This window comes from Oncorhynchus mykiss, chromosome 7 (genome assembly GCF_013265735.2).
Source record: "Oncorhynchus mykiss isolate Arlee chromosome 7, USDA_OmykA_1.1, whole genome shotgun sequence".
Lineage (NCBI taxonomy): Eukaryota > Metazoa > Chordata > Actinopteri > Salmoniformes > Salmonidae > Oncorhynchus > Oncorhynchus mykiss.
Window position 1 is genome coordinate 36743409 of NC_048571.1, and position 12039 is coordinate 36755447.

The window sequence follows — 12039 nt, forward strand, 5'->3', positions numbered from 1 at the left end:
TGAACTCACGTCTTGGTCTGATGGAGGCTGGTCTCATTGGAGTGGTGATTGTTGGTCTGGGTGGGGTTGGAGTTAGATGCTGTAGCTGGGGGAGCGGCAGGGTGGCTGGTGTGATGGCTAGCTGTCTGGCTGGGGATCTGGAACATGGCGTTACTAAAATGGATGGAGTGTTGCTGTTCAGTAATGCGAACCCACGGGTTGGTGGGGGAGCAGAGTGGGAACTGGCCCGGACGGACGGGCTTGGCTGGGAAGAGAAAACAAAGCAATGTTGGTATTAAAAATTGTCATCATTGTAGTTATCATCATCATCATCATGGCACATGGTTAATAAATAGATATGCAACACGACGGCGGATTAAAAACTTTGAATTTTTCAATTTAAATGATTATACTAAATTATTGAAACCAATAGAATTTTATATAAAATCAGCAAAAAAAGTGTAAATATTTGTATGAACATAACAAGATTCAACAACTGAGAAATAAACTGAACAAGTTCCACAGACATGTGACTAACAGAAATTGAATAATGTGTCCCTGAACAAAAGGGGGGGTCAAAATCAAAAGTAACAATCAGTATCTGGTATGGCCACCAGCTGCATTAAGTACTGTAGAGCATCTCCTCCTCATGGACTGCACCAGATTTGCCAGTTCTTGCTGAGAGATGTTACCAAGGCACCTGCAAGTTCCAGGACATTTCTGGTGGGAATGGTCCTAGCCCACACCCTCCGATCCAACATGTCCCAAACATGCTCAATGGGATTGAGATCCGGGCTCTTCGCTGGCCATGGGAAAACACTGACATTCCTGTCTTGCTGGAAATCACGTACAGAACGAGCAGTATGGCTGGTGGCATTGTCATGCCTGAGGGTAATGTCACGATGAGTCTGCAGGAACTCCACATGAGGGAGGAGGATGTCTTCCCTGTAATGCACAGCGTTGAGATTGCCTGCAATGACAACAAGCTCAGTCCGATGATGCTGTGACACACCGCCCCAGACCATGACGGACCCTCCAACTCCAAATCGATCCCGCTCCAGAGTACAGGGCTCGGTGATACGCTCATTCCTTCCACGATAAACGCGAATCCGACTATCACCCCCGGTGAGACAAAACCGCGACTCGTCAGTGAAGAGCACTTTTTGCCAGTCCTGTCTGGTCCAGCGACGGTGCGTGTGTGCCCATAGGAAACATTGTTTCCGGTGATGTCTGGTGAGGACCTGCCTTACAACAGGCCTATAAGCCCTCAGTCCAGCCTCTCTCAGCCGATTGTGGACAGTCTGAGCACTAATGGAGGGATTGTGCATTCCTGATATAACTCGGGCAGTTGTTGTTGTCATCCTGTACCTGTCCCGCAGGTGATGTTCGGATGTACCGATCCTGTGCAGGTGTTGTTACATGTGGTCTGCCACTGTGAGGACGATCAGCTATCCGTCCTGTCTCCCTGTAGCGCTCTCTTAGGCATCTCACAGTACGGATATTGCAATTTATTACCCTGGCCACATCTGCAGTCCTCATGCGTCCTTGCAGCATGCCTAAGGCACGTTCATGCTGATGAGCAGGGACCCTGGGCATGAATGCATGAACTCTTTTGGTGTTTTTCAGAGTCAGTAGAAAGGCCTCTTTAGTGTCCTAAGTTTTGATAACTGCTTCCCTAATTGCCTACCGTCTGTAAGCTGTTACTGTCTTAACGACCGTTCCAATTGTTTATGGTTAATTGAACAAGCACGGAAAACAGTGTTTAAATCCATTTCAATGAAGATCTGTGAAGTTATTTGGATTTTTACGAATTATCTTTGAAAGACAGCGTCCTGAAAAAGGGCCTTTTCTTTTTTTGCTGAGTTTAGTATGTATAATCTGGACGTAGAAGCATAAGTTCATTAGTTTGCTCCAATTAGTGTTAGTAAAAAAAATGTAAACATCATTATTCCTATCATTGTGTGTGTGTTAGCTATCTGAGCTGCGTGTGTTTTGGGTGTGTGAGAGACCTGTGTGTTACCTACCTGAGTGGTGTTCATGCATTTATGTTTATGCCTGTGTGTGTGTGTGCGTGTATCATTACCTATCTGGGCAGCATGTTGCCTACGGAGGGGGTTCTTGGCCCTCATAACGTCTTTGATACTCTCCACTTCCTGTTGATAGCGTCTACGGTCCTTCATGGCCCCCTCCTTAGCCTCTTTCAGTGCACCTTCCAACGCCCGCACTCTCTCAGCTGTAGACCGAAGACGCTTCTCCAGCTTAGGAAGCTCACAACGCAGGTCTGCATTATCACGTACCAACTGGAGAGAAAAAAAAAGAGAGAGATGGGGAGGCAATAGTCATGAGAGTGATAAAAATAGCCTGAGGTCAACAACGTATCTAATATTCGCTATTGGAATAGACACTATATATACAAAAGTATGTGGATACCCCTTCAAATGAGTGAATTTGGCTATTTCAGCCTCATCTGTTGCTGACAGGTGTATAAGGTCTGGCACACTGCCATGCAACCTCATAGACAAACATTGGCACTAGAATGGCCTTACTGAAGGGCTTAGTGACTCAATGTGGCACCATAAAAGATGTCACAATTTCAACAAGTCAGTTCTTCAAATTTCTTTCCTGCTAGAGCTGCCTCGGTCAACTGTATGTGCTGTTATTGTGAAGTGGACAAGTCTAGGAGCAACAACGATAGCTGCGAAGTGGTAGGCAACAGAAGCTCATAGAACGGGACCGTTGAGTGCCTTAGCACGTAGCATGTAAAAATCGTCTGTCCTCGGTTGCAACACTCACCACTGAGTTCCAAACGTCTGGAAGCAACGTAAGCACAAATGTTCGTCGGGAGCTATATGAAATGGGTTTCCATGGCCGAGCAGCCGCACACAAACCTAAGATCACCATGCACAATGCCAAGCGTCGGCTGGAGTGGATTCTGCCGGCATTGGATTCTGTAGCACTGGAGATGCGTTCTCTGGAGTGATAAATCAAACTTTACCATCTGGCAGTCCGACGGACAAATCTGAGTTTGGCAGATGACAGGAGAACACTACCTGCCACAATGCAAAGTCCCAACTGTAAGTTTGGTGGAGGAGGAATAATGGTCTGGGGCTGTTTTTCATGGTTTAGGCTCCTTAGTTCCAGAGAAGGGAAATCTTAACGCTACCTCAGACAATGACATTCTACACCATTATGTGCTTCTAACTTTGAGGCAACAGTTTGGAGAAGTTCCTTCACTGTTTCAGCATGACAATGCCCCAGTGCACAAAGCAAGGTCCATACAGAAATGGTTTGTCGAGATCTGTGTGGAAGAACTTGACTGGCCTGCACAGAGCCCTGACCTCAACCCCATCGAACACCTTTGGGATGAATTGGAATACCGACGATTCTATGCTAAATATATTCACGTCATCAAATAACACACTATTTTGTAAAGGTCTACAGTAGCCTTAACAGCACTCTGTAGGGTAGCACCATGGTGTAGCCGGAGGACAGCTAGCTTCCATCCTCCATGTACATTGACTTCAATACAAAACCTAGGAGGCTCATGGTTCTCACACCCTTCCATAGACTTACATAGTAATTATGGGGGAAGTCCGGGGGAAGTCCTCCAACCTCTCAGAGCTCTTGCAGCATGTACTGACATGTCCACACAATCAAAGGATTAGAGAATGAATCTAGTACTGAAAGTATAAACTACAGATAGGTAGCACTGCAGTGTATAAAATGTGGTGAGTAGTTGACTCAAAGAGAAAGACAATAGTTGTTTAACAAATTATTTTCTTCCAAAATGAAGGAGAAGCAAGAAAGAAAGAGCAAGAGATTATTTTTGTTCACTCTCAGTTTCACATACTTAGCTAGCAAATGCAGCTAGCTTGTTTATCCTACTGAAACACAATGCTCAAACAGAGGGATGCTATGTTAGCTAGCTGGCTATGACTTTCCAACACAACAATGGAACTCTTCCAAGCCAAAGTCAAAACTTTTGGTATTACAAATGTATTGCCACCGGGGCCTGCAGGTGTAACTGTTTACTGACTGTACACTAACGTTACTGCATGATTGTAGCCGGTTTACTAACGCGTTAGTTCTATTAGCCATGCTGACTATGCTGTTACTGTAGCTAATATGGTGACAATGATGTAGGCTTTTTGTAGAGGTTTGGCTTGGAAAGTTTTTTTCGCCTGGTCACATACAGCCGATGTGTTGTACATTGAAGTCCGAAGGGAAGAGAAGGAATACAACTTGGCTGTTATGAGAGTGAACTCAGTTTACACGTGATCGGGGTGTATTCATTCCGCCGAATCTGTTGAAAAACTTTTCCTAAAACAGAAGAGAACGGAATTTGTCTCTCGATCTGTGTGCACCTACATTGTAAACTTTCATTCATAGGCTAGGTTGAAGCAACCTTATGATGGGTAACGTAAACTCACCCCATTCCGTACAAATGTGCGCAACCGCAACATTCAAACGAGGCTACAAAGAACTAATGGGACTGTGTTGACATCAAAATCGGGGGTGTGAACTAAGTTTCTATTTAAGCGTTGATCGACATGGTAATGGCTCTATAGTATCGGAGAAAAGTTGAAAAAACGGACCCTCCATTACATCGTGACGTGTCATGCCATAACGTCAATCAACTACACTAATTAGCATAGCGCAACGGTCAAAAAATATTACTAGAAAATATTCATATTCATTAAATCACAAGTGAAATATAACGAAACACAGCTTAGGCTTTTGTTAATCACCCTGTCATCTCAGATTTTGAAATTATGCTTTACAGCCAAAGCAAGACAAGCGTTTGTGTAAGTTCATCGATAGCATTATGTCCAGCTAGCAGCAGGAAGCTTGGTCACAAAAATCAGAAAAGCAATCAAATTAACCGTTTACCTTTGATGATCTTCAGATGTTTTCACTGACGAGACTCTCAGTTAGACAGCAAATGTTCCTTTTGTTCCATAAAGATTATTTTTATACCCAAAATACCTCCTTTTGTTGGTCACGTTATGTTCAGAAATCCACCAGAAATAGCGGTCACGACAACGGCGAAAAAAAATCCAAATTATGTCCTAATATCGACAGAAACATGGCAAACGTTTTTAGAATCAATCCTCAAGGTGTTTTTCAAATATCTATTCGATAATATATCAACCAGGACAATTGGCTTTTCAGTAGGAGCGAGAGGAAAAATGACTACCTCTGTCTTTTACGCAAGAATCACTCTGAGAGCCCTCAGCTGGCCACTGACGCAATGTAGTCGTTTACCCCCATCTTCAAAATAAAGGCCTGAAACTACGTCTTAAGGCTGTAGACACATTAGGGAAGCCACAGAAAAGGTAATCTGGTTGATATCCCCTTCAATGGGCAATAGGGATGCATAGAAAGACAGGGGTTTCAAAATAAGAGTCAATTCCTGATTGGATTTTTCTCAGGATTTCGCCTGCAATTTCAGTTCTGTTATACTCACAAACAATATTTTTACAGTTTTGGAAACTTTAGAGTGTTTTCTATCCTAATCATATGCATATTCTTGCATCTGGTCCTGAGAAATAGGCAGTTTACTTTGGGAACGTTATTTTTCCAAAATAAAAAATAGTGCCCCCTAGTTTCAAGAGGTTAACTTCTAAGATCACTTTAGCACTGCCCTAAAAACCAGATTCAACTGCGACAGAAACCTTCAAATAGGTAAGTAATGACACGTTATATAAACTCTTTATAGTGTTTTATTCACATTTTAGAGGCGATAAGGTGATAAGGTGAAGTTGGACAGACCGAGTGAAAAAAAGCAATTTTCCCACACAACATCTCTCCTTCTCACTATCACGCATTATTTTCGTTTCCCCACCCGCCATTTCTAAAAAGACCCGACGGGGCTCATTGTCTTCTTGAATTATGCAGAAATGGGCAGCGTTTAGGTCATGTAATTGATTCTGTTTGAAAGGGGAGAAATTGTGCTTTACAATGGTATTGACATTACAGTTGATCTGGAAGTATTATGTTTTTGGGGCGCTAAAATAAGGGCAATTGTACGGACCAATATGCTGTTATAGAATTAAGTCCATGCTCATAAAAAAAAATGGTCCTCCCTCATCTTAAATGACACTGAATGCCACTGAATTCATCAATCCAGGGAATGCGTTTCCACTGCTCCCGAGTCCAATAGTGGCGAGTTTCACACCACTCCAGCCAACGCTTAGCATAGAGCATGGTAATTTTAGGCTTGTGTGTGGCTGCTTGGCCATAGAAACCCATTTCATGAACCTCTCGATGAACAGTTCTTCCAGAGGCAGTTTTGAACTCGGTAATGAGTGCAACCAAGGTAATGAGTGCAACTTGTAACCAAGGACAGACGGTGGCCCATTCTGTGAGCTTGTGTGGCCTACCATTTCGCGGCTGAGCGAATTAAAGGTGGCATCCTATGACGGTGCCATGTTGAAAGTCACTGAGCTCTTCAGTAAGGCCATTCTACTGCCAATGTTTGTCTATAGAGATCGCATGGCTGTGTGGTGATTTTATACACCTGTCAGCAATAGATGTGGCTGAAATACTGTGTTAACAACCCTCCAGGCGAGCTTCAATGCCATACAACTCTCCTTCCGTGGCCTCCAATTGCTCTTAAATACAAGTAAAACTAAATGCATGCTCTTCAACTGATCGCTGCCTGCACCTGCCCGCCTGTCCAACATCACTACTCTGACTTAGAATATGTGGACAACTACAAATACCTAGGTGTCTGGTTAGGCTGTAAACTCTCCTTCCAGACTCAAACATCAAACATCTCCAATACAAAGTTAAATCTAGAATTGGCTTCCTATTTCGCAACAAAGTATCCTTCACTCATGCTGCCAAAGTGACCATCCTACCGATCCTCGAATTCGGCGATGTCATTTACAAAATAGTCTCCAATACCCTACTCAATAAATTGGATGCAGTCTATCACAGTGCCATCCGTTTTGTCACCAAAGCCCCATATTCTACCCACCACTGCGACCTGTACGCTCTCGTTGGCTGGCCCTCGCTTCATACTCGTCGCCAAACCCACTGACTCCAGGTCATCTAAAAGACCCTGCTAGGTAAAGTCCCCCTTTATCTCAGCTCACTGGTCACCATAGCATCACCCACGTGTAGCACACGCTCCAGCAGGTATATCTCTCTGGTCACCCCCAAAACCAATTCTTCCTTTGGCCACCTCCCCTATCAGTTCTCTTCTGCCACTGACTGTAACGAACTCCAAAACCTCTGAAACTGGAAACACTCATCTCCCTCACTAGCTTTAAGCACCAGCTGTCAGAGCAGCTCACAGATTACTGCACCTGTACATAGCCCATCTATAATTTAGCCCAAACAACTACCTCTTTCCCTACTGTATTTATTTATTTATTTTGCTCCTTTGCACCCCATTATTTGTATCTCTACTTTGCACATTCTTCCACTGCAAATCAACCATTCCAGTGTTTTACTTGCTATATTGTATATACTTCGCCACCATAGCCTTTTTTGCCTTTACCTCCCTTATCTCACCTCACTTGCTCACATTGTATATAGACTCTTTCTACTGTATTATTGACTGTATGTTTGTTTTACTCCATGTGTAACTCTGTGTTGTTGTATGTGTCGAACTGCTTTGCTTTATCTTGGCCAGGTCGCAATTGTAAATGAGAACTTGTTCTCAACTTGCCTAGCTGGTTAAATAAAGGTGAAATAAAAAAATAAAAAAATCTCAAAAATAATTTGAAATGAGTGTCCACATACATATAGTGTATTATGTTACATATGGATAGGCTCGAAATACAATTGCATATGATCATAAAATCAAATTTCAATTGTCACATGCTTTGTAAACAACAGATGTAAACTAACATTGAAATGCTTATATACAGGCCCTTCACAACAATGTAGAATACAGAAAACAAACAAAAATAATAACAGAAAACACACGGAACGAATACACAATGAGCAACGATAACTTGGCTATATACACACCGGTACCAGTACCGGTATTGGAGACTTAGTGCTCTGGTACCGTTTGCTGTGCAGTAGCAGAGAGAACAGTCTATGATTTGGGTGGCTACAGTCTTGACAATTTTTAGGGCCTTCCTCTGAAACCACCTTGCATAGAGGTCCTGGATGGCAGGAAGTTCGACCCCAGTGGTGCACTGGGCCGTATGCACTACCCTTTGTAGGACCTTGTGATCAGATACCAGATTCTTCACTGGGATTCTGGAGACGGTTGTAGACACAACAGGACCATAGCTGCAGCCACTTCTTCCAGTTCAGCTTGAATTAGTGGTTTATTGAAAATATAGAAAAATACATTTTGAAATGTTTGAGAAACTGCTCTGTCAGTGGATTATAAAATGAAGTGTTGACATGCATTAATTGGAGAGGGGTTAAATTTCCACAGCCCCATCCCTGAGCTGTATACCTAACTACATTTTGTGGACTGTGATGCGCATTGTCAAAAGTCACACTGGTGTCATCTTCCCTTTCCACAAAGCTTTGAAAATTAGCTATGCGAGTGTATAGCCTAATGCAGATTTAATGCGGCCTACTGTTTAAGCAATTGAGATTCAGTAGATGCTGTTGATAAATTGTTTACAGAACTAAAACTACTGTAACTTAGAAAGTTGATGTTTTTTAAGAAAGAGACAAGGTTTTTCTATATAAGAGTGAAGTCGTGATGACAGGATTAATCAGGAAATGTTTTAAATATTCTCTGCATTCTTTTGTCCTCTTCTTGATGTCACTTCTTCCTGTTTCTCCAATTAAGGTATTTGTCTCTTTTAGTGTCTTTCCCCGATGCTTTTTGAATATTTTGCACTTGTTTTCATGTTTCTATGTCACGATGGTTGTATGGAGGAGACCAAAGCGCAGCATGGTGTGAATGCATACTTAAATGAATGACGAAAACACGAAGTACACTAAACAAAACAAACAAACTAATAAGACGACCGTGACCGCTATAGAACCACTGTGCTAACATGCAACATAACATAGACAATAACCCACGAAATACCAAAAAAAAGATGGCTGCCTAAATATGGTTCCCAATCAGAGACAACGATAAACACCTGCCTCTAATTGAGAACCAATCTAGGCAACCACAGACATATATAAACACCTAGATGGTAAACAACCCCATAAACCTACAAAACCCCTAGACAGTACAACAAACACATACATCACCCATGTCACACCCTGACCTAACCAAAACAATAAAGAAAACAAAGAATACTCAGGTCAGGGCGTGACATTCTATGACAATCAATATAAAAATGATTGCGATTAAGAGATGTAAATGCATTTTTATATGATTGAATTATTTCTACCAAATCAAAATCTAACTTGTGAAGATCAAAGGTTGTAAAAGTAGGACAGGCCTTTGTAGAATAATTAGCACCTGTTTTGATGTTTCTATGACAATCATTGCAAACGTTATTGCGAACAAGAGATTTAAATGCATTTTTATATGATTTGACTATTTATATCAAATCAACACTTTACTTTTTATGTAAATCAAAGGTTGTAAAAGTAAGACAGGCCTTTTTAGAATAATTAGAACTTGTTTTGATGTTTCAATGCAAAAGTTATTGAGAACAAGAGATTTCACGGAGAATGTCTGTTGATGTCTGATATGAAACCTACTTTACCTCAGTCCACAGCCAGCACAGGCTGGAGCGAATTTAGCTACAGTATCTTTGCCAGAGGTAACGTTAGCTAGGATTAACAATGCATGAATGCAACGACTTTCTATAAATGCATTAACTCGATTGTGTTTCGGAATTAACTTAGCTATATGTCACGTTGTCGATGTAATTTATTGACAGTAGGCTATCCATTGTAGCGTACAGCCGATTTGTTTGATAAAGTTCAAACAAAATGCAAGTCTATTGTTCTTGGATCTACGCGGTAAAATGCTGGTAAAATAAGCTGATAGATTGTCTGAAAATAGACTGTTTGTGCATTGTTACCTCTGGAATTGTGAAATGTATAGTTAACAAGTGTCTATTTAATGTTGATAAGTTTAAATCTGTGCCAATATGTATAGGATAGTTATTATGATAAATATGTAAAATGCATGAGCAGCCAACTAAGGGACTAAAGGAAACTAAGGGGATTGTGAGGGAAAGTTAGGTAGAGAGGAGGAGCAGGACAGCCTTTTTTTACACACGTGTTTTATGGAGCCATTAAAAGTTATTGTACTCAATATCTTTTTACTGGTAAGTATTTTTGAAAGATATGACAACTTTGTCTGATGAACATGTTTGTGTCCACAGGACTGTGTCCACAGGAGGCCCTGACTGAGTGGTTTCAATCCCCAGCTCTCACACAACCCGACACGGTACACTCAGCAAGGGCTCAACACAACCATCCAACTGCTATTTTCATGTAGTATTTACGATTTATCTTCATTGTCCCTCATGCTTTGTGTAATGTATCTCTATTTAATCCTCTCTTCCCATTGTTTCTGTGCAGTCTTCAGATATCAGGCAGAGGCTATGCAGATAGCGACTGAATGAGCTGCAAAAAACACTCAAACTGGACCTGATCTGAACTGAAAAGAAGAGCAACCCAGGGATGTGTGTGCTTTGGGGACGTTTAACAGAATGTAACTGGCAGAATGGGCGTTGTATGTGGAGGATGAGGGCTGCAGTAGGTATCTCAGATAGGGGGGAGTGAGGCCTAAGAGGGTTTTATAAATAAACATCAGTGGGTCTTGCAACAGGTATACAGAGATGACAAGTTTACAGAGGAATATAGAGTGCAGTGATGTGTCCTATAAGGAGCATTGGTGGCAAATCTGATGGCCGAATGGTAAAGAACATCTAGCCACTTGAGAGCACCCTTACCTGCCGATCTATAAATTAAGTCTCCGTAATCTAGCATGGGTAGGATGGTCATCTGAATCAAGGTTAGTTTGGCAGCTGTGGTGAAAGAGGAGTGATTACGATAGAGGAAACCAAGTCTAGATTTAACCTTTGATATGTCCAATCCAATAGTTTCAGAAAAGTAGTCACTTCTTGAGATCTGTATTAAAATATTTAGTTTAAGTAGTTGCGTTCTCAGATCTGAATTAAAATAGTTTAAAAAAGTAGTAACTTTCTGAGATCTGTATTTAAATGGTTTTAAAGTTGTAATTTTGTGTTGTCCTCCAGGAAAAATGTTTCTTTCCACAAAGCATAGTTAACTATAGTTATCCCAGGTCTGGTGTGTGTGCCAGTCAGCAGGTAAATCTACCAAATGAAAGTGTGTGTGTATATGCGAAAGCATGTTCCTGTGTGTGTGCACGCACTGTGTGTGTGTCCATTCGACCCAGTCTGTAGAGCCACCTCTATGTATTACAGCAGCAGCAGTATAAGTAACATTACATTTCCTGCTGCTGTGTTTTTAGAGGGACTTTTATCTGGTTCTGCAGTACAGGGTGATTGATGTAGCTGGCTCTACAGTACTTAGTACCCAGAGGAGAGCAATGGCACAGTCGGGACAAAAATAATTTGTTTTGTCCCTTTTGTCCCTCTTCTACTTATTCTGCTCTCTTTGAATTCCCCTCATTCTCTCACTGGTGCTCGAACACTAAGTCATAGGTGCACTTTTAGAAAAAAAGGGTTCATCGGGTTTGTCCCCCTTGGGGAACCCTTTTTGTTGCTGGGTAGGACCCTTTGCAGAGGGGTTCTATCTATAAACCTCTATGTAGGGTTCTTCAAAGAACCCCCTGTATATGGTTCTACCTAGAACCCTCTATGAAGAACCATTTTATAATCTAAAACATTCTTCCTGAAATTGTCTATGAAGGGTTCTACCGAGAACGGTTTTATCTTTGGAGGGTTCTTCATAGATCGGGTAGAACCCACCAACCTTATTAGCCTTTCAAATTAAATGATTTATGACAATACATATGTATATCATAAGGCCTTTCTTTGAGGGCGTAGTTATACCCTAACACAGTGGTGTTAGGAATCTCCAGGATTACAGGCCACATCGGGCTTGCAAGTCACATTATGCTGGCTTGCAAAGTGATGTGTAATTCCTATTGGAATCCAGCTAGAGTTAGGATAGCCG

At 41.8% G+C, this 12039-nt stretch overlaps 1 protein-coding gene across 5 annotated transcripts in view; it reads right to left on the reverse strand.

Annotated features, from left to right (window-relative positions):
- Window positions 1-12039, reverse strand: part of LOC110528947 (kinesin heavy chain) — a 119454-nt gene that overhangs the window by 4718 nt on the left and 102697 nt on the right. For all 5 annotated transcript variants that reach the window (XR_005052573.1, XM_036983177.1, XM_036983178.1 and 2 more), the window contains 2 exons: window positions 2063-2279; window positions 10-244 (listed from right to left, as the gene is read on the reverse strand). Coding sequence is in view for 4 of the 5 variants with exons in the window: in XM_036983177.1 (XP_036839072.1) it covers window positions 10-244; window positions 2063-2279 (452 nt within the window). In the remaining variant the exon portion in view is untranslated. The remainder of the gene's footprint in view (window positions 1-9; window positions 245-2062; window positions 2280-12039) is intronic.